This window comes from Capricornis sumatraensis, chromosome 13 (genome assembly GCF_032405125.1).
Source record: "Capricornis sumatraensis isolate serow.1 chromosome 13, serow.2, whole genome shotgun sequence".
Lineage (NCBI taxonomy): Eukaryota > Metazoa > Chordata > Mammalia > Artiodactyla > Bovidae > Capricornis > Capricornis sumatraensis.
Genome location: NC_091081.1, coordinates 26,022,401 through 26,039,341, shown reverse-complemented (window position 1 = coordinate 26,039,341; position 16,941 = coordinate 26,022,401). Strand labels below are relative to the sequence as shown.

Here is a 16,941-nt window from a genome sequence, read left to right as displayed (position 1 = left end):
TGAAATCTTCAGTTTCAAACTTGGTCTTTGTTTTTAGGTGGCAGAAGTTAGCTAGATAATGGATTTCTGACCTCATTAGTCAATGCTCGAATATCCTTAGGAATGAGCTCATTACCTCAGAGATGAGTAAGTTTTAGTAAAAATTTTGTTTGTTTTTAAGAGTAACTAACAAGATTCAAAGCTAACCAGAATCATTTCACTTTTGTTTTTTCTTCCCTCTGCCAATGTTAGACGTGCTTGATTTAGCAGATGCAGTCCTCAGCCTTTGGAAGTGCTTCTTTCCATGTGGTCATTAGGGTTGTCCTAAAGGCAGCAACTGAGTAGAATACAAACTACAAAAAAGTGCAAGAAAAGGGCTCTATGGTACCCTGTCCTCCTGACTCAGTGCTGACCCATCTCTTCATGGTAAAATTTGAGTATTTATTTGTATTTCTTTATTTGGCAGCATGGGGTCTTTGTTGCAGCATTCAGGATCTTTTAGTTGTGGCATGTGGGGTCTAGTTCCCAGACCAGGGATCAAACCCGCCTCCCTTCCCCCAGTGTGGGGGCACCATCTTAGCCATTGGACCACCAGAGAAGACGCCCTTCATGGTAAAATTTTAAAGGGCTTCTGAATTCTTCAAGAAAGGTTATATTACGTGTGATATAATTTTAGGGTGAAGCATATTTTATGGTAATAACTTCCTGAAAATTGGTATTTATAGCGAGTTTCTACTAATTAGACTTTTTGATTAGCAAGAATATCCACTATATGTTTCCATGTAATTTACTACATGGAAATTTTTTAAAACCAAAATTTATTTTAAAATATCAAATAGCTGCTTTTTTTAATACCTTGACCAAGAGCAGGAACTATTAAGGCAGTATTCAAATGAAACAGAATTTCTTCTTTTTGTTTCTAGAATTTTGAAACCTCTGTTTACATGCAGAAACACTGTGTGAAAGGAGGGAAGCAGCTACAAAATCAGAAGGCAGATAGGAAAGTGAAGATATTTACTAGAATCTGCCCTTGCTTGCAGCTCTCTGGCTTGACTGAGGAGGTTCTCGCTCTCATCTTTATGGTAAATGATCTGAGTGTCAATCCCACTCACAGCCTACAAAGGAAGCAGAGAGAGAAAGTAAGAATGACAGCAACAGAAATCAAGTTTTCACCGTTCTAGGATTTTAATGCTTGACACTTTATCTGCTAAACACCAAACAAAATTCATACAGCTTCATTTTCACAGTTCAAAATTAAGATTGAATGTAAACATGAAAAAATAATATCCTTGATATTTACAAGATAAATGGTTTTTGAAGAAAATTCAGTGAACTCAGAACAGTGCCTGGCCAAGGCCCCACCAAAGAAAGCGCTGGTCATGAAGAAGCCGTTGAATAAACAATGTTTCTGAGTGGAGGAAATCTGAATATATGCATAAAGTATCTTCTCTAGTGGCGTGCTGCAGTCTACAGCGTCACAAAGGGTTGGACAGGACTGAGCAACTGAACAACAACAATCTTCTATATCAGCGGGAGCTAGTCTTCGATATTTTTTATTCAGGGACTTTGGTTTAAAAAAGCTTAGGGTAAAGGAGCTGGCATTCACTGACTGGGGTATGAGACATCTTGAAGAACCTGTACTACTGAAGCATTCATAACATAAATAAAATGGTCTTTTCTCAGTTCTGCTGCTCTTTCTGCCATTTGAATTACATTGGAAGCTCAAGAGATGACATTAGGAAACAAAGTCATAAGCCAGGAAAAGGCAACATATTGATATAAAAATGAATGTTAAAATAAGGGAATACTCACATCATAAATTCGATCAGTGATGTTCAAAGCCTGTTCTGCTGTTTCATTGGCTTCACTAACATAATTGGCAATATTTTCATAGACATTTGAAGCATCCAAAGCCTTCTGTACCAGTCCATTCATATCTGAACTGTGCAAATTCCTGTTAATGAACAAACCTGGCATTATTGCCCCTTTTTACCTCATTGGGAAATAGGGCCATTTTTAGAGTCTGATTAGAATACTGCCAGGACTAGAGGCACTTCCTTTTTGTTTTTTTAAAGTTACCTGGCTGGGCAGTGTTCACCTACGTGCTCCCTCCTCACCCCTCCACTGCCCCCACTCCCACCTCGTGGCCTTTCCTAGGGGCACATCGTCTTTCCCTTCCTCTGCTTTTAGTTCTTTCAAGACTTCACCTTGTTTTGGCTCCTTGGCAACTGCCTGCCTGGCAGCGGCCTCAGGGAAAGGAAATGCTGATTTTAAAACAGCATCTGCACCTCTTCAAGCAAAAGCTTGTTTATGTGGTGGCGTCAGGCAGAGGAATGAACCCACATTCATCCCCACCTACTGCTTACCCGAATCAGCACTGTTATTCCCTTCCTGTCAAAGAAAGTAAGGCTCTCAGAGAGGGTGCATAACCTCAGCACGGTGTTATTAATAAATATTAGCTGGTTTCACTCTATTTATTCAATCTTGTTTCTTTCTTTTATATAACAGATCGCATACTTCTTGAAGAAGGGTTATAATATGTATTGAGCATCACATGCAGATACTGGGTCAGCCCCATTCCGTATACTATCTCTCTACGTCTTACCACACCTGTGAAGCTGACATTGTTATTCCTTTCCCATAGAAGTTGCTGAGGCTCTGAGGAAGGGTGCACAACTTGCCCAGGGCAAACATGGTTAAGGTCTGTCTCATTCCTGAAGCCTGGTTGCTCCCCTTAAGTGCACAGCCCCACCTCACAATCACCCTGATCCTTACACCACTTTTTCTGCCTTTGTCTCCTCTGACTCTTGTAAGGTTCTGCTAATATTTACTGATACCCATCATGCAATGGGGGGCTTCCCTGGTAGCTCAGCTGGTAAAGAATCTGCCTACAATGCAGGAGACCCTGGTTCAATTCCTGGGTCAGAAAGTTCCCTTGGAGAAGGGACAGGCTACCCACTCCAGTATTCCTGGGCTTCCCTGGTGGCTCAGATGGTAAAGAATCTACCTGCAAAGAGGGAGACCTGGGCTCGATTCTTGGGTTGGGAAGATCTCCTGGAGGAGCACTTGGCAACCGACGGCAGTATTCTTGCCTGGAGAATCCTCATGGACAGAGGAGCCTGGAGGGCTACAGTCCACGGGGTCACAAAGAGTTGGACAGGACTGAGCGACTAAGCACAGCACAGCACATCATGCACTAGACACCCCCGTGCAGAGGCTGATAACAATATGTGCCTCAAAGGATTGAAGTGAGGTCCAACAGGGATAAAATATGCTTAGTGCTTGGTACCATGCCTGGCATCTAGCGAATCTCAGGGCTTATTATTACACTTAAACTATTTCCTAAATGGAAATTTCACACTGTATGGGTATCCACATAGTAATTCATATTACTGACAAACTCTTCTTCCTCTACGCTATGAACTCCACCTTCACTTCTGCAGCCCATCCTAAGCCCTTTGTCTTAATTTTATTCAGTCTTAAACCCACCAGTTCCATCCTTTCCCCCCAACTCTGGATACTGATGACTAGTATCACTTTATTCACCAGTAACTTTTGACTGAGGCGACTTAGCAGCAGCAGCAGCAGCAGCAGCAGCAGCAGCAGCAGCAGCAACTTCTCAGAAGAGTCACTGTGACGTGATCTACACGACACTACAGATCCTACACTGGCTGCTTTCTTCACACCACCTGGACCTACTGAGCTCAGCTAATCGTTTCTCAGCCTCCTTCATCCAGTTTCAGTCTCTGCACATCGGCTTAGTCTCAGAGAGACTTCCTCTGAATTTCCTTGGCAACTCCCTTCTCTTTTGTCCAAGTTCACCATCATTCTGGCTCCTATACAATAGGGCTGATATCTATTAGGCACACTAAGGGCCCACAAAGATGCTTTCATATTTTTTTTTTTGAAATCAGAAGAAGAAAAATGAGGATAACAGTAATTCTTACATTAGCTTTTATATCAAGGTTCAGTTCAGTTCAGTTTAGTCGCTCAGTCGTGTTCAACTCTTTGTGACCCCATGAATCGCAGCACGCCAGGCCTCCCTGTCCATCACCAACTCCCGGAGTTTCCTCAAACTCATGTCCATTGAGTCGGTGATGCCATCCAGCCATCTCATCCTCTGTCGTCCCCTTCTCCTGCCCCTAATCCCTCCCAGCATCAGAGTCTTTTCCAATGAGTCAACTCTTCACATGAGGTGGCCAAAGTACTGGAGTTTCAGCTTTAGCATCATTCCTTCCAAAGAACACCCAGGACTGATTATATAATTAAAATTTTTTTATAGCCCATGAAAATTATAATGCAGCCCTGCTCTGCAAAGGTAATTCTGATCCAAATGTTTGCTACTTATATCTCCCTATAACTCCCTGTTCAGAAATGGAAAAGAGAGTAAAATCTGAGGTTTTAAAAGAAATGGATAAAAGGTATAAAATGTTACCAATACTTTAAATACTTAAAAATTCTGCTGGCTAGAGTTGGTGAGCAGATATACCTAAGAACTTGAAACAAAAAGCCTTTATTTCTTTGTTTTCATTACTAGGCACAAAATGGGTACTATATTGATATACAAAATAAAAATGTGCTTTTGAATTGGAAGCTTCTTGATGAATTATATGTATTTCTATTTGAGACAATATGCAAATCTACTGGGTATACCAGATAGACGTCGAAGAATATTTGCATTTTGAAGGGAAGACATCTATAAATTTGGATGTTTTCCTGAATACATGTAGAAATATGCTAAGCATAAAAAGGAGACTTAAAGTGATTGATATTTCTGATTATGTTTTGTGTACAGCTTGGGGTTACTTCCTTAGAAGTTCTAGCTAGAACTCTGTTTGCTGCTGGGTGACATCTAGAGGTTTGTGTTGGTATCCCATTCAATGAGCTGTTAGTTGCTCAGTGGTGTCTGACTCTTTGTAACCCCATGAACTATAGCCTGCCAGGCTTCTCTGTCCATGGAATTTCCCAGGCAAGAATACTGGATTGGGTTGCCTGTCCCTTCTTCAGGGGTTCTTCCCAACCCAGGGATCGAATCCAGGTCTCCTGCATTGCTGGCAGATTCTTTACCATTTGAGCCACCAGGGAACTCCCAAACAGCTGTAGTTACTAAATGATAAAAGAACGACGAAGACAGCCATAAAATTAATCTCAAAACCAATAACTTACCCATACAGTTATTACCAAAGCTAGCATTTTCTCCAAGTTCCATTTGACTGGCTTGATAAAAAGCCCATTTCCTGGGAACATGACACTGAGCTATATATAACACCATCTCACACACCAAGGTTTTACCTATGATCTATCCATCCCCACTCCAACTCTGCCCTCTCTTCTTGGGAGACTTGGAAGGATATTTGAAAATTTTGGCAATCAGCAAAAAAAAAGATGATTTAGTTTTGAACAGGAGTGACTACTGGTTCTTATTTAATTCATGACCTTTACCAGTCCTTGATTCTAACTGCCAGATTGGCAATCTTTCTTTTCAATGATCTTGCTATTTACCTATCTTTTTCAGGATCATGAATTAAATTCCAGTCTTTTAGTACATTTCAATTAACATTAAATGAGTGCTTATGACTCTCTTCTAGATACTGTGAGGAAAAACATAAACCAATGCTCTTTCAACAGGTGTTGAAATAAAATAGTTCCTGCTAGGCACTGTGGAGCAGCTAGAGGATCTGACACAAGTCCCTTAATTGTTGACTTCCTCCCAGCTTTACTTAAGACGTCTGGGTATGAAAAGCTCATGCTGTCTCTGAAATGATGGCAGAATTGGACCTTGCAAAGGGATCTGATTTACCTGATAATATTCTGTGGAGCAGTCATATCCCTAACTAAAACGTGTTAGGTTATCCTATTAATTGTGGAACAAAGCTACCCAGCTACAACACAGATCTCTAATCTGACAGATTTTTTAAAATTGAAAAACTGTCTCCCCAGAGCAATTTCAGTAAACAACTGGTTCTCAAACTGGCCAACCAACAAACAGACAAACAAACACGCAAACCCAACCCTGAAAACAAACTATTAACACTGTATCCCAGCAACCCTGTCACGTGAAAGTGAACAAAAATAAATTACTCAGTCTGGAGATGTCTGCATTCTTACAACCAGGGTATTACCTGCTCAACTCATCAGCCTCTTGCTGAAGGTTCCGTGCATGGTCAACAGCTTCCTGAACTAAATCATGACTGAGGTTGCTCAGGTTGGATAGTTTTCTTTGAAGTTCATTTTTGGCTCCATCTATTTCGGCATAAATCCCTGATGCATTCTAAAGAAAATATTGAAATAAACTGAATTTAGAGGGACTTAAAATATTTTTCCTAGGGAGCACCAAAGATAATCTCTATTCCTCCTTACTGTGAAGTTCAGTAAGCTTCAGGCCAGATCCAGAAGAGTCTAAAAGACTATGCATGCATGTTTAGTTGATTTAATTGTGTCTGACTCTGTGTGACCCTATGGACTGTAGTCCACGAGGCTCCTCTGTCCATGGGATTCTCCAGGCAAGAATACTGGAGTGGGTTGCCATGCCCTCCTCCAGGGGATCTTCCCAACCCAAGGATCAAAACTGCATCGCGTGTATTGCAGGTGGATTCTTTACAGCTGAGCCACTAGGGAAGTCTAAATGACTATATACATAGATATTTACTTATTTGCATTTTCAACTCCTTGTCTACTGATTCAGACATGCTCTGCCATCTCTCGTCTAAAAAGAAACGTAAACTAAATAGAAATGCTCCACTGTCCTCACTTCTCCCTAATTTTAATCTTTTCATAGCAAAATAGAACCCCTCTGCAAATAAAGTGTTTATACATGCTATCTCTATTTCATCATTTTAAAATTCACACTTTTGACTTATTCCAGTCTGGTTTTTACCTCATTGCTCCACCAACACAGAAATTTACTTAATGATTTCTGAGCTACTAAGTCTCATGGTTATCATTCAGTTCTCATCCTATCTGACCTCTCACTTACACTTCCTGTGCTGACTACTCCCACTGACACTCACTTTACCATGTGACCTCTCTTAACTTTCAGTTCAACTGTGGATTTATGATCTTAGCTAGAGATCACACATAGGATGCTGCTACAAGTCTATTACTTCCAGCCTTGGCTGGGCCCTCAATGCTGAAATTTGCTCTCTTGGTCATTCAACAGTTATTCTAAACACTCTCACCTCTTCTTCTTCCCCTCACCTCTATCTGATTCTCAGCAGGTCACTTAATTTTCTTTTTTATCTAGAAGACATAAGCCAACTGTTAGTGGGGAGCACTTTTTTTGAGCTCCTGATATGATGTTTCAGCTCTATGAAGGGAGCTCAGTTAGTGACCTTTTCACTTTTTCCCTACTTTGCTCTGAGAGGAGAAGTGGTTTATTTAATTGGTAAATTTGAGTGTATAACTATATAGACTCTGCTAAACTCCAGACTGCTGCCTCTGGGAAGCAAGCTGCCAGCAGAAAGCTGAGTTTTCCTATGCTCCTGCATACAGTGCAAGCTGCCCTGGGCACCCCCATGAACCTTGCAGTACTGGCAGTTTCAGTGGGCAGACCTGCTAATTCTGGAACTGAGTATCAGCCATCCCACTTGGCTAACAGATCTTTTAAAAAGCCACACCTCAATTTAGCTGAAATAAAGGTGATATTCTTGATCTTCATATTTACTGTTTTACAACTTTTTAAACTTTTTTTAACTTAGGTCCTGAACGTGGGTAGCATTTACTGATAGCTCTCCTCAGAGACTCCAACACTGATGACAACCAGTAATTTCTCCAAATGGGTTGAGTATAGTAGACAGTGGGGGGCTGGAAGGTGGAAATGGCAACTATATAGAACTCTTGAGATGTTGCTGTGAAGCAGAGTAATGGTGCAGAGATCAGAGAGGATGTGAAAGTTTTTTTTTTTTTTTAATTTTAAAAGATATCAGATACTAGATGTTTCTATGTTTCTATGTTGGCAGTAGTGATTCAGTAGAGTAAGAACTGGGCAAAACAGAAGAGAGAGGGCACAAGTGGATGGACTGAAACCCAGCAACCCTACTGTTGAGCAGAGGAAGTGTGGGATTCAGAACACAGGTGGCGGGACTGAACTCTGACAGGAGAAGGGACATTTCACTAATTAGAACAGAAAGGGAGAAGTAGGATACACATGGAAGCAGACTGGTAGATGTGGGGAGCAAAAATGAAGGGCGTTCTCTTCTCATTGTTCCTATTTTTAATGAAGCATGAAGCAAGTTCACCAGCCAGACTGAGAGATGGGAGGTGGGTTTCCCACCAGTCCTCCTGGCTTCTCTGGTGTGGCCACGAAGCTGAGGGTACTTGGGTTTACTGGGTTATGGGATTAGAATTCTCAGGTGAGTATAATAGGAAAGAAGTATGTATGGAAGTAAAGGGTGTTTGCAAAGAATGATTATACCGATAATTTTAGCTGCTCATGCTGCAGTTCACAGGGTCACAAAGAGTCGGACACAACTGATCGACTGAACGGAAGGAAGGAAGACTATGAAAGGAGTAGCGCGAATGAGATGGAGGAGGTTTTGGAGTGGCTAGAGTTTCTGGAGTGTATACTCTACAGTAAGGGCGATAAGAGATGGTGCTTAGGGTGCTCAGTAGTGTCTGACTCTTTGCAACCCCATGAACTTCAGCCTGCCAGGCTTCCCTGTCTATGGAATTTTCCAGGCAAGAATAGTGGAATGGGTTTCCATTTCCTTCTCCAAGCTTAGGGAGCTTGATAACTGGGATTTGGGAGAGGTACTCTTATTGATGATAAGATCTGGGTCTGGTCATATGAGGGATTACAGAGGTGGATGGGGAGGAAGAGCTTGTTGGACAGGAGAAGTGGAAGGAACTGGAGGTCTGAGAGCTGAAAGACTCATTGATGTGGGTTTTGATGTCACTGAGGAACCAGATGGGAGTAGGGATAGAAAGGAAGCTAAAACTGTCAAAGAACAGGATGGTGATCAGATGACTTTAAGAGAATATACTTTTAAAGGTAATAAAAATGAGCCGAGAGTACTTCAGTGATAGTTTGGTTCACTGCATTTATTGGAAAATTTCTACTTTAAAAAATGTGACTTTCATTGATTTTGAATCCCAGCTTTATTAAACGTACAACTTATGTGTAAAGAGTGAGTAGGACGCATCTACATTTGCACTTTCAACAGAACTTTCTGTGACTGGCTGTGCTGCCGAAAATGGCAGCCACCAACCACATGCGGTGTTACTGAGCACATGAAACGTGGCTAATGTGACTGAGGAATTTTTTTTTAAAGTATTTACTTTTGGCTTCCTTGATGCAAGAGGGATTTCTCTAGTTGCAAGGCGAGCACTTCTCACTGTGGTGGCTTCTTCGGTTGTAGAGCACAGGCTCTAGGGTGAGCAGGCTTGCAGCAGTAGTTGTAGCATGAAGGCTCAGAGCAATTGTGGCGCTTGGGCTAAGTTGCCCTGCGGCACGTGGAATCTTCCCAGATTAGGGATTGAACCTCCGTCCTCTGCATTAGCAGGTAGATTCTTAATCACTGGACCACCAGGGAAGTCCTAAACTTTATTTCCTTTTGAGTAATTTAAAATTTAAGTAGCCATACGTGGCTAGTGGCAACTGAACAATGAAAGAACCAGAAAATTGCAGTCACCTGATCTTAGTTTAACAACGCCACCTAACTTGATAGAATGGAGTCGACTGCTCCTCTGTGACACTGAGCTAATGTTCTAACCTACTATGAATACTAACCTGAAAAAGTCACATGTGTCCTTACCTTTATTATGTTATCAAGTTCTGAGAGGGTCAGTCGTGGCATCATCAGTGAGTCAGAAGACGTCCTCAGAGACGCATTCACCCCTTCTGTCTGTTCCCTTACTCTCTCATGCTGTTTCTGCAGGAGGAAAAGCAAGGGAGAGAGAAAGAGAAGGCCACTTTAGATAAGGAAGGCATTAGGGAGAGTGCTGTCAGCCTGCTGTCACTGCACTCAGACAGATCCTATCTCAGACCCACCACTGAACTGCTGTGCCACGCTAGGGAATTCCACCTAGCCCAGGCTCAGCTATCTCATTTATAAAATGGAGACAATGAAAGTAAGCTCCTCAGGAGCTTTAAAGAACTTAGTTATGATTATTACTTACAGTGCCACCACATCAAAGAGAACTGACACTCCAAAGAGGGCCTCTGATTCCTTCCCCATAAATGTGAAGTGGGGCCAAGGCTACGGGACTGAACACAGGCTCCGTATTTGCAGTCACTAAAAAGTGACCTAATTCCAGAAAGCATTTATCATGTGCTAACTTTGGGCCAGGCACAAATAGCTCATCTGGACAGGAATAAAGTATATATAAAAGAATCTGAAAGTCTTTTCAGAAATTTAAAGTGACCCTAATATCAAAGTGTAAAATTCTGATCTCGCTTCTTCCTACTCTTTATGTTAGATGCTCAGGTGTTTTGAAGAGGCAAATTGCCCAAGTGTGGATATAGTTTGTCCCTCTTTTTAAAAAAATATTTAAAATTTTTATTTATGTATTTTTGGCTGTGCTAGGTCTTTGTTGCTGCGCGGGCTTTTCTCTAGTCGCAGCAAGCGGGGTCGACTCTCTAGTGGCGGCGCGCGGGCTTCTCACTGAGGGGTCTTCTCTGTGGAGCACACAGGCTTCAGTGGTTGTGGCACGTGGGCTCAGCAGCTGCAGCTCTTGGGCTCTGGAGCTCAGGCTCAGTAGCTGTAGCACACAGGCTTAGCTGCTCTGCAGCACGTGGGATCTTCCCGGACCAGGGATAGAACCCGTGTCTCTTGCATTGGCAGATTCTTTACCACTGAGCTACCAGGGGAGCTCTTTCTTCCTTTTTTCCCTTTTCAAAAATTTTTAAAATTGAAGTATAGTTGATTTACAATGCTGTGCTACCTCTGCTGTACAGCGAAGTGACTCTCACAGTTACACACGTATATACATTGCTTTTCTGTATTCTTTTTCCATTATGTTTTATCACAGGATATTGAATATAGTTCCCTGTGCTACACGTTAGAACTTGTTGTCTATCCATTCTAAACATAATACGTTGTATCTACCAACCCCAAACTCTCAGTTCATCCCTCTCCCTTGCCACACCCCTCCTTGGCAACCAGAAGTCTGTTCTCCCTGTCTACAAGTCTGTTTCTGTTTTGGAGATAGGTTCATTTGTGCCATATTTAGATTCCACATGTAAGTGATATCACATGGTACTTGTCTTTCTCTTTCTGACTTATTTCACTTGGTATGATAATCTCTAGTGGCATCCATGTTGCTGCAAATGGCATTATTTGGTTCTTTTTTTTATGGCTGAGTAGTATTCTATTGCAGAAAGAAACAGCAACCCACTCCAGTAACTCTGCCTGGAAAATTCCATGGATAGAGGAGCCTGGTAGGCTACAGCCCATGGTGTTGCAGAGTCAGACACGACTGAGCACACACACAGTATCCACTGTATGTATATATCACATCTTCTCCATCCAGTCATCTGTCAATGACATTTTGGTTTTTTCCATGTTTTCACTATTGTGAATAGTGTTGCTATGAATACTGGGGTGCATGTATCCTTTTGAATTGTGACTTTCTCCAGGTATATGCCAAGGAGTGGGACTGCTGAGTCATATGGTAGTTCTACTGCTAGTTTTTTAAGGCATCTTCATATTGCTTTCCATAGTGGCTGCACTAATTTTTATTTCCACCCACACTGTGGGAGGGTTCCCTTTTCTCCACACCCTCTCCAGCATCTGTTATTTGTAAACTTTTAAATAATGTCCATTCTGACCAGTGTGAACTGACAGCACACCACAGTTTTTATTTGCATTTCTCTAATAATTAGTGGTGTTGGGTATCTTTTTCATGTGCTTCTTGGCCTTCCGTATTTCTTCTTTGGAGAAATTTCCATTTTTCCACTGCGTTGTTCCAAGTGCAGATATATTTTCTGATGAACACTTTGATTTATACTTGCCACTCTGGAGTTTCACAGGCAGCGATGCTTTGATTCTGAAGAAACACTGTGGCACTTCAGAGATTGAAAGGAACATAGAGTGAAACTTTAGGAGGGGAAAAAGTAAAAGCCTCATTTTTTAATCCGAGTAAAAAATGAGCTGCAGTTACTTTAGAAATGGTAATTTAAACTGGAATTGAAATTTTTGTTATGGTATGATATCACAGAAATCATTACAAAAGCCTACACTTGAATGACATATTTTAAAACTTTTTAAGTTCCTCTTAATGTCCTGTCTCACTCCCTGGACTCTTTTCTAATTTAGTGGAAAAGAAGAATGGAACCCATTTTCTCCACATACCTTGCTACAGGGGAAGACATAGGTCTAGCGACAGAAAAGCTTCTCATTTGAACATCCTCTTAAAGTAAGAACTTTAAAAAATAAAATCAATTGCTCTTCAAAATCCATCAAGCTTAATACAGTATGACTATCTGGGGTTAACCATTCTTGTCTTCACAAGGGTAGTTATACAGCTCTGCATAAAAGCAATATTTTAAAGTACGTAAGGAAGAAGGGTGAAAAAGATCGGCATTATCTGGATCTCTCAGAGCAGTTTTCTCGTTACAGAATCTGAGATATGACCCCTTCCAGAAGCTTGTCTATCTGAGCTGCCTTATGGGAACACAGCTAACACCCTGAAGTAACAACCAAGCTTCCAAACCATGTGCAAACAGCACTGCCTGATAAGCTCATTGGTAGGAGTCGGAAACGATGTGCTTCAAGTTAAAGGGCTTCTATCACTCGCCAGATACAGAATTAGACAGAAATGAATAAAATTAGCTTTGAAACAGATATTCTTACAGAAAGATGGACAATTTGAACAGAAGAAAATTTAGAAACTAATAAATAGTGAAAATGACATAATTAGCATTTTTTAGCATGCTTCAGTATCCACATATGCCAAAAATAAAAGTCTGCTCATGCTTAAAAAAAAGAGACAGAAAGTCTTGGGAAGGTGGAACTTTGGTTTATCAGAGTCCCTAAATAGACAGAATCTCATATTCATCTGATAAAGATTTTTATTATTCTGTTATCCTTTCACATTGGGAGTAGGAAGACAAAATAAATAATGTAATCACTAGTTGTGTGGCTATTATTTGCACACATCAAAATGATTGAACTTTGTGGTTATTTTGGTTTTGTATAAGGACTGAAATTTTGGCATTTTTTTTAAAGCCATACTGTAGTTCTTACAGGGAAATGTGATATTAAAACACTTATGGTGACTGGGGGAGACATCTACCAGCAGATGATCACAATACAGAAGCAAGAATGGAGGGCAGTGGAGGAGGCTATTTTAGTTGAGAAATAACAAAGGCCCACACTGAAGAAGTCGTAGAAGAACGGAAAAGAAGGAAGATAGTTAAAAATACTCCAAAGGTAAAATGGGCCAGATCCTGTTTTGACAGGATGTGAGGGTGGGAAAAATTCAAGGATAAGGATGAGTCCCAGTAACTTTCTTAAAATCTGCTTAAAGAATTTATTTTGTATTACACGCATAATTTTGTTGTGCCAGATAATCATGTTTTTGTTTTTAAACAAAAATGCTATCCTGACCATTATTATTCTAAAAAAATATTGGCTAAGAGATTGCTCCAGTGGTGCAAAATGGCGATAATAAGTACAATTCACTTTCATTTAGGAAATTTGACAATGACTTACTGAAAGGTAGTGATGACTGAAAATCAGGATGGAGAACCTAATTTAAGTTGGGTTTGCTGATAACATAATTGAAGTAATGAATTTGCTCATAGCTGCTTCCTATTTCTGACACTGCTTTTAGAGGCACATGTTTTCCTATCAGAAAATGACCATTCACAGTGATGGTGTGAGCGCATGTATTGCTCAGGGTAGAAGTGTGAGCACCACCAGTTCTAAATCTGGAGGTGTGGGCATGCACAAATCCTGGCCCCATAAGGTGACCACTTTGGCAAGCTCTGGCCAAGCCTGGGAAATTTTTTCACCTCTTTGTAATTGTAAGACCTTAGCTTGAATTAGACTCCCTATCTCTGCAGCTGCTGACCAGTCAGGCTGTGAGATTTGCTAATCAGGCCCTTCCAAAATCACACATATCCTTACAGGAAACACGGTTCTGGGTTGCTTTGGGATTTTTAGTACTCTCGGTATAAAAGAAGTTATACACAAGAATTACGCCTTGTTTTCTCAGTTGCAAGAGAAATACATTCAACACAGGCAGACAGAAGCACGAAGAACAACTGCATTCTTCGTAATCAACACACAAGCTAAACAACTGCAACAGTTTCAACTTGATTTTAGTTGTACACACTTATATTAGCAAATGACAGTGGCACAAAATGTGCAGATAATTTTAAAAATAAAGATTTAAATGTACCAATATTTTAAAAACTGTTTACCGACTGTCTCGTCTTAGGATAACTTCGTATTGTATTAATATATGCCCCAAACGCATTTACATTTAGTGTCCACTGTACCTCATGGTCCCGCTGCCTGGCTGCTGTAGCTCTGTTCATGTCTTCAGCATCCCTGACATGGTTAAGGGCCTGGTCAAGTGATTCCTGGAGGTCTGACAGCTTGGCGTTATAGTCGTCCAGCTGCTCCAGGACCACAGGAAACAGAGAGCGAGTGTCATTGTACTGCCTCTGCCAACTCTCAGCCTGGCTCAGCACTGGGGAGAAAGGTACACAGAAACTCAGTCTGGGCTCCTCCCTTCTCCTCCCATCCCAGCCCACGGAAGCAAAGATGCAAATTTGGCAGGCGATGTCTTTAGCAACAGCGACTGAAGCTGTTGGTCACAAAAATGGCCCCATCATTTGAAGTTTTAAATACTATTTTGTAGGATTTGGACCGTCCTAGACCACCATCAGCTAAAAAGGGAGTTGATTAGTTTTCCTGTCAAGATGCTGCTTTATGTGGAAATGATGTCATTCAACTAGGTTGATTATTACACAGATTATTAATAGTTTTACCATACAAACGAAACTTGGATATACTACAGTTTTACTATTAGAGATATATCCAATTATTTTGTCTATTATTGGCAAACGTACAACCACTCATCTTCTATATTCTCTCCAGGCAGCTATTTTTAGTTAGCTCCTTTACTTAGGTCAAACTTAATCATTATTCTGGAATCATTATTCTGAAAGATAAAATGGCAATGAAATATTCTTAAACTTTGCCTATGTCTTAATTCTCTAATCAAAGTTACATGCATTGCTTCTGTACCTTGATTCTATTTTTTCTCCAGGGACTATCAGTCTGTCTTATTGAGGTTTTGTATTTACTTTCATCATCATGAGAAGATACAAGTTCACAGCTGAGTAGAGAAAGTGGCTGAAAAAATGCCTTTACTCAGTGGAAGGCTGCTAAGTGGGAGATGTATTTGGTTCCATTTCCCTAGAGTAGTCTTCTTAAATCCCCAAATAGGCAAAGCATCTGGCTGTGACATGAGAGCTCCAGGCTTCCTGACTGCTGGCCTCATCTGGACTCAGAAACGGGCCTGAGATTCTGCCTTATTTCTTACTGTTTCTAAGACCTTGTAAGTCTGCTATCACAATACACCTTTATGCCAAAAATACTCCTCTATTAAAATATTCACAATAAGTTTTCACAGAAGTTGATACTGACAATTGTAGGAAAATGACCTAATGTAGGTGTTCTTAACCCTTTCTGTATCATGGGCCCCTTTACAACCTGGCAAAGCCTTCAGATCCCTTCTTATATGTTTTTAAAGGTACAAGATAAAATATGTAGCACAAAAAAGATTATAAAAATTGGTAATTTAATAATACATGTGCTTCCGTATCAGTGTGTTAACTAATAAGATTTAGAGGTAAAACCAGTAACTACTAAAATTCTTGAATTATTGATGAATTTAACATTGTGAAATAACAGTGACAACTAAAATATGATACACAAACCTGTAGCCTCTTTTTATTGACTGTGTAGATTAAAATGGACACAATTTTTTGTAACTCTTCTATGAAGAGTCAAGTCTTTTTCCTTACCCATGAATCTGGGCTGGTTTTGACCAACAGAGGGCTTCCCTCATATCTCAGTTGGTAAAGAATCCATTTGCAAAGCAGAAGAGTCCAGTTTGATTCCTGGGTTGGGAAGATCTGCTGGAGAAGGGATAGGCTACCCACTCCAGTATTCTTGGGCTTCCTTTGTGGCTCAGCTGGTAAAGAATTCGCCTGCAATGTGGGAGATCTGGGTTTGATCCCCAGGTTGGGAAGATCCCCTGGAGAAGGGATAGGCTACCCACTCCACTATTCTGGTGTGGAGAATTCCATGGACTGTATAGTCCATGGACTTTCAAAGAGTTGGACATGATTGATCAACTTTCACTTTCACTTTGACCAATGGAATGAATATGACATTGCTGAGTTCCAAGGCTAGGCCTTGAGAGACCTTGTACTTTCCATTCCTGCCCTCCTGGAAGGCTTCTGCCATATGAACAAGCTCAGTGAGCTCCCCAGAGAATAAAATCCCACATGGAGGGAGATGCCCGGTCATCCCAGCTAAGACCCCAGACATGTGAGTGAACTCCACCACATGGAGCAGAGATGACCTGTCTAGGTTGAGTCCAACCCAAACTGCCAACCTATGAAATCATGAACAAATAAATGCTTATTGTTATAATGTTTGGGGTAGCTTGTGAGATAGTAATTGATAACTGATATAGTGACCAAGTCATAGATTCACTAATACTACTGTGGTTTGTTATTTACATTAGTCATTAAAGGGAATGTTAAATTTCCAGTGAGGTTTCAAAGTCATTAAAAGTCACTCACGGATATCAGAACATGAATGTTGCTGGGCTTCCTTACATCTTTACTGCTTTCTCAATGAGACTTCTCTTACTGAAGTTCTGGGAATTGCTTCCCTTCACTTTCCTTCTCCTGTTTTTTTCACTAGCTGCTGTATTCCTATTTTCTCTCCTCAGGAGTAAAATCTTGTAGATTCCTGTAGAATCTCTGCAGTTTCTCAA

At 40.8% G+C, this 16,941-nt stretch overlaps 1 protein-coding gene across 1 annotated transcript in view; it reads right to left on the bottom strand.

The window, feature by feature from the left end:
• The window catches only part of LAMA4 (laminin subunit alpha 4), a 145,180-nt gene that overhangs the window by 49,187 nt on the left and 79,052 nt on the right, over positions 1-16,941 (bottom strand). The window contains exons 12-16 of the mRNA XM_068985018.1: positions 14,423-14,616; positions 9,732-9,848; positions 6,102-6,250; positions 1,792-1,933; positions 998-1,094 (exon numbers count right to left, since the gene is read on the bottom strand). Coding sequence (XP_068841119.1) covers positions 998-1,094; positions 1,792-1,933; positions 6,102-6,250; positions 9,732-9,848; positions 14,423-14,616 — 699 coding nt within the window. The remainder of the gene's footprint in view (positions 1-997; positions 1,095-1,791; positions 1,934-6,101; positions 6,251-9,731; positions 9,849-14,422; positions 14,617-16,941) is intronic.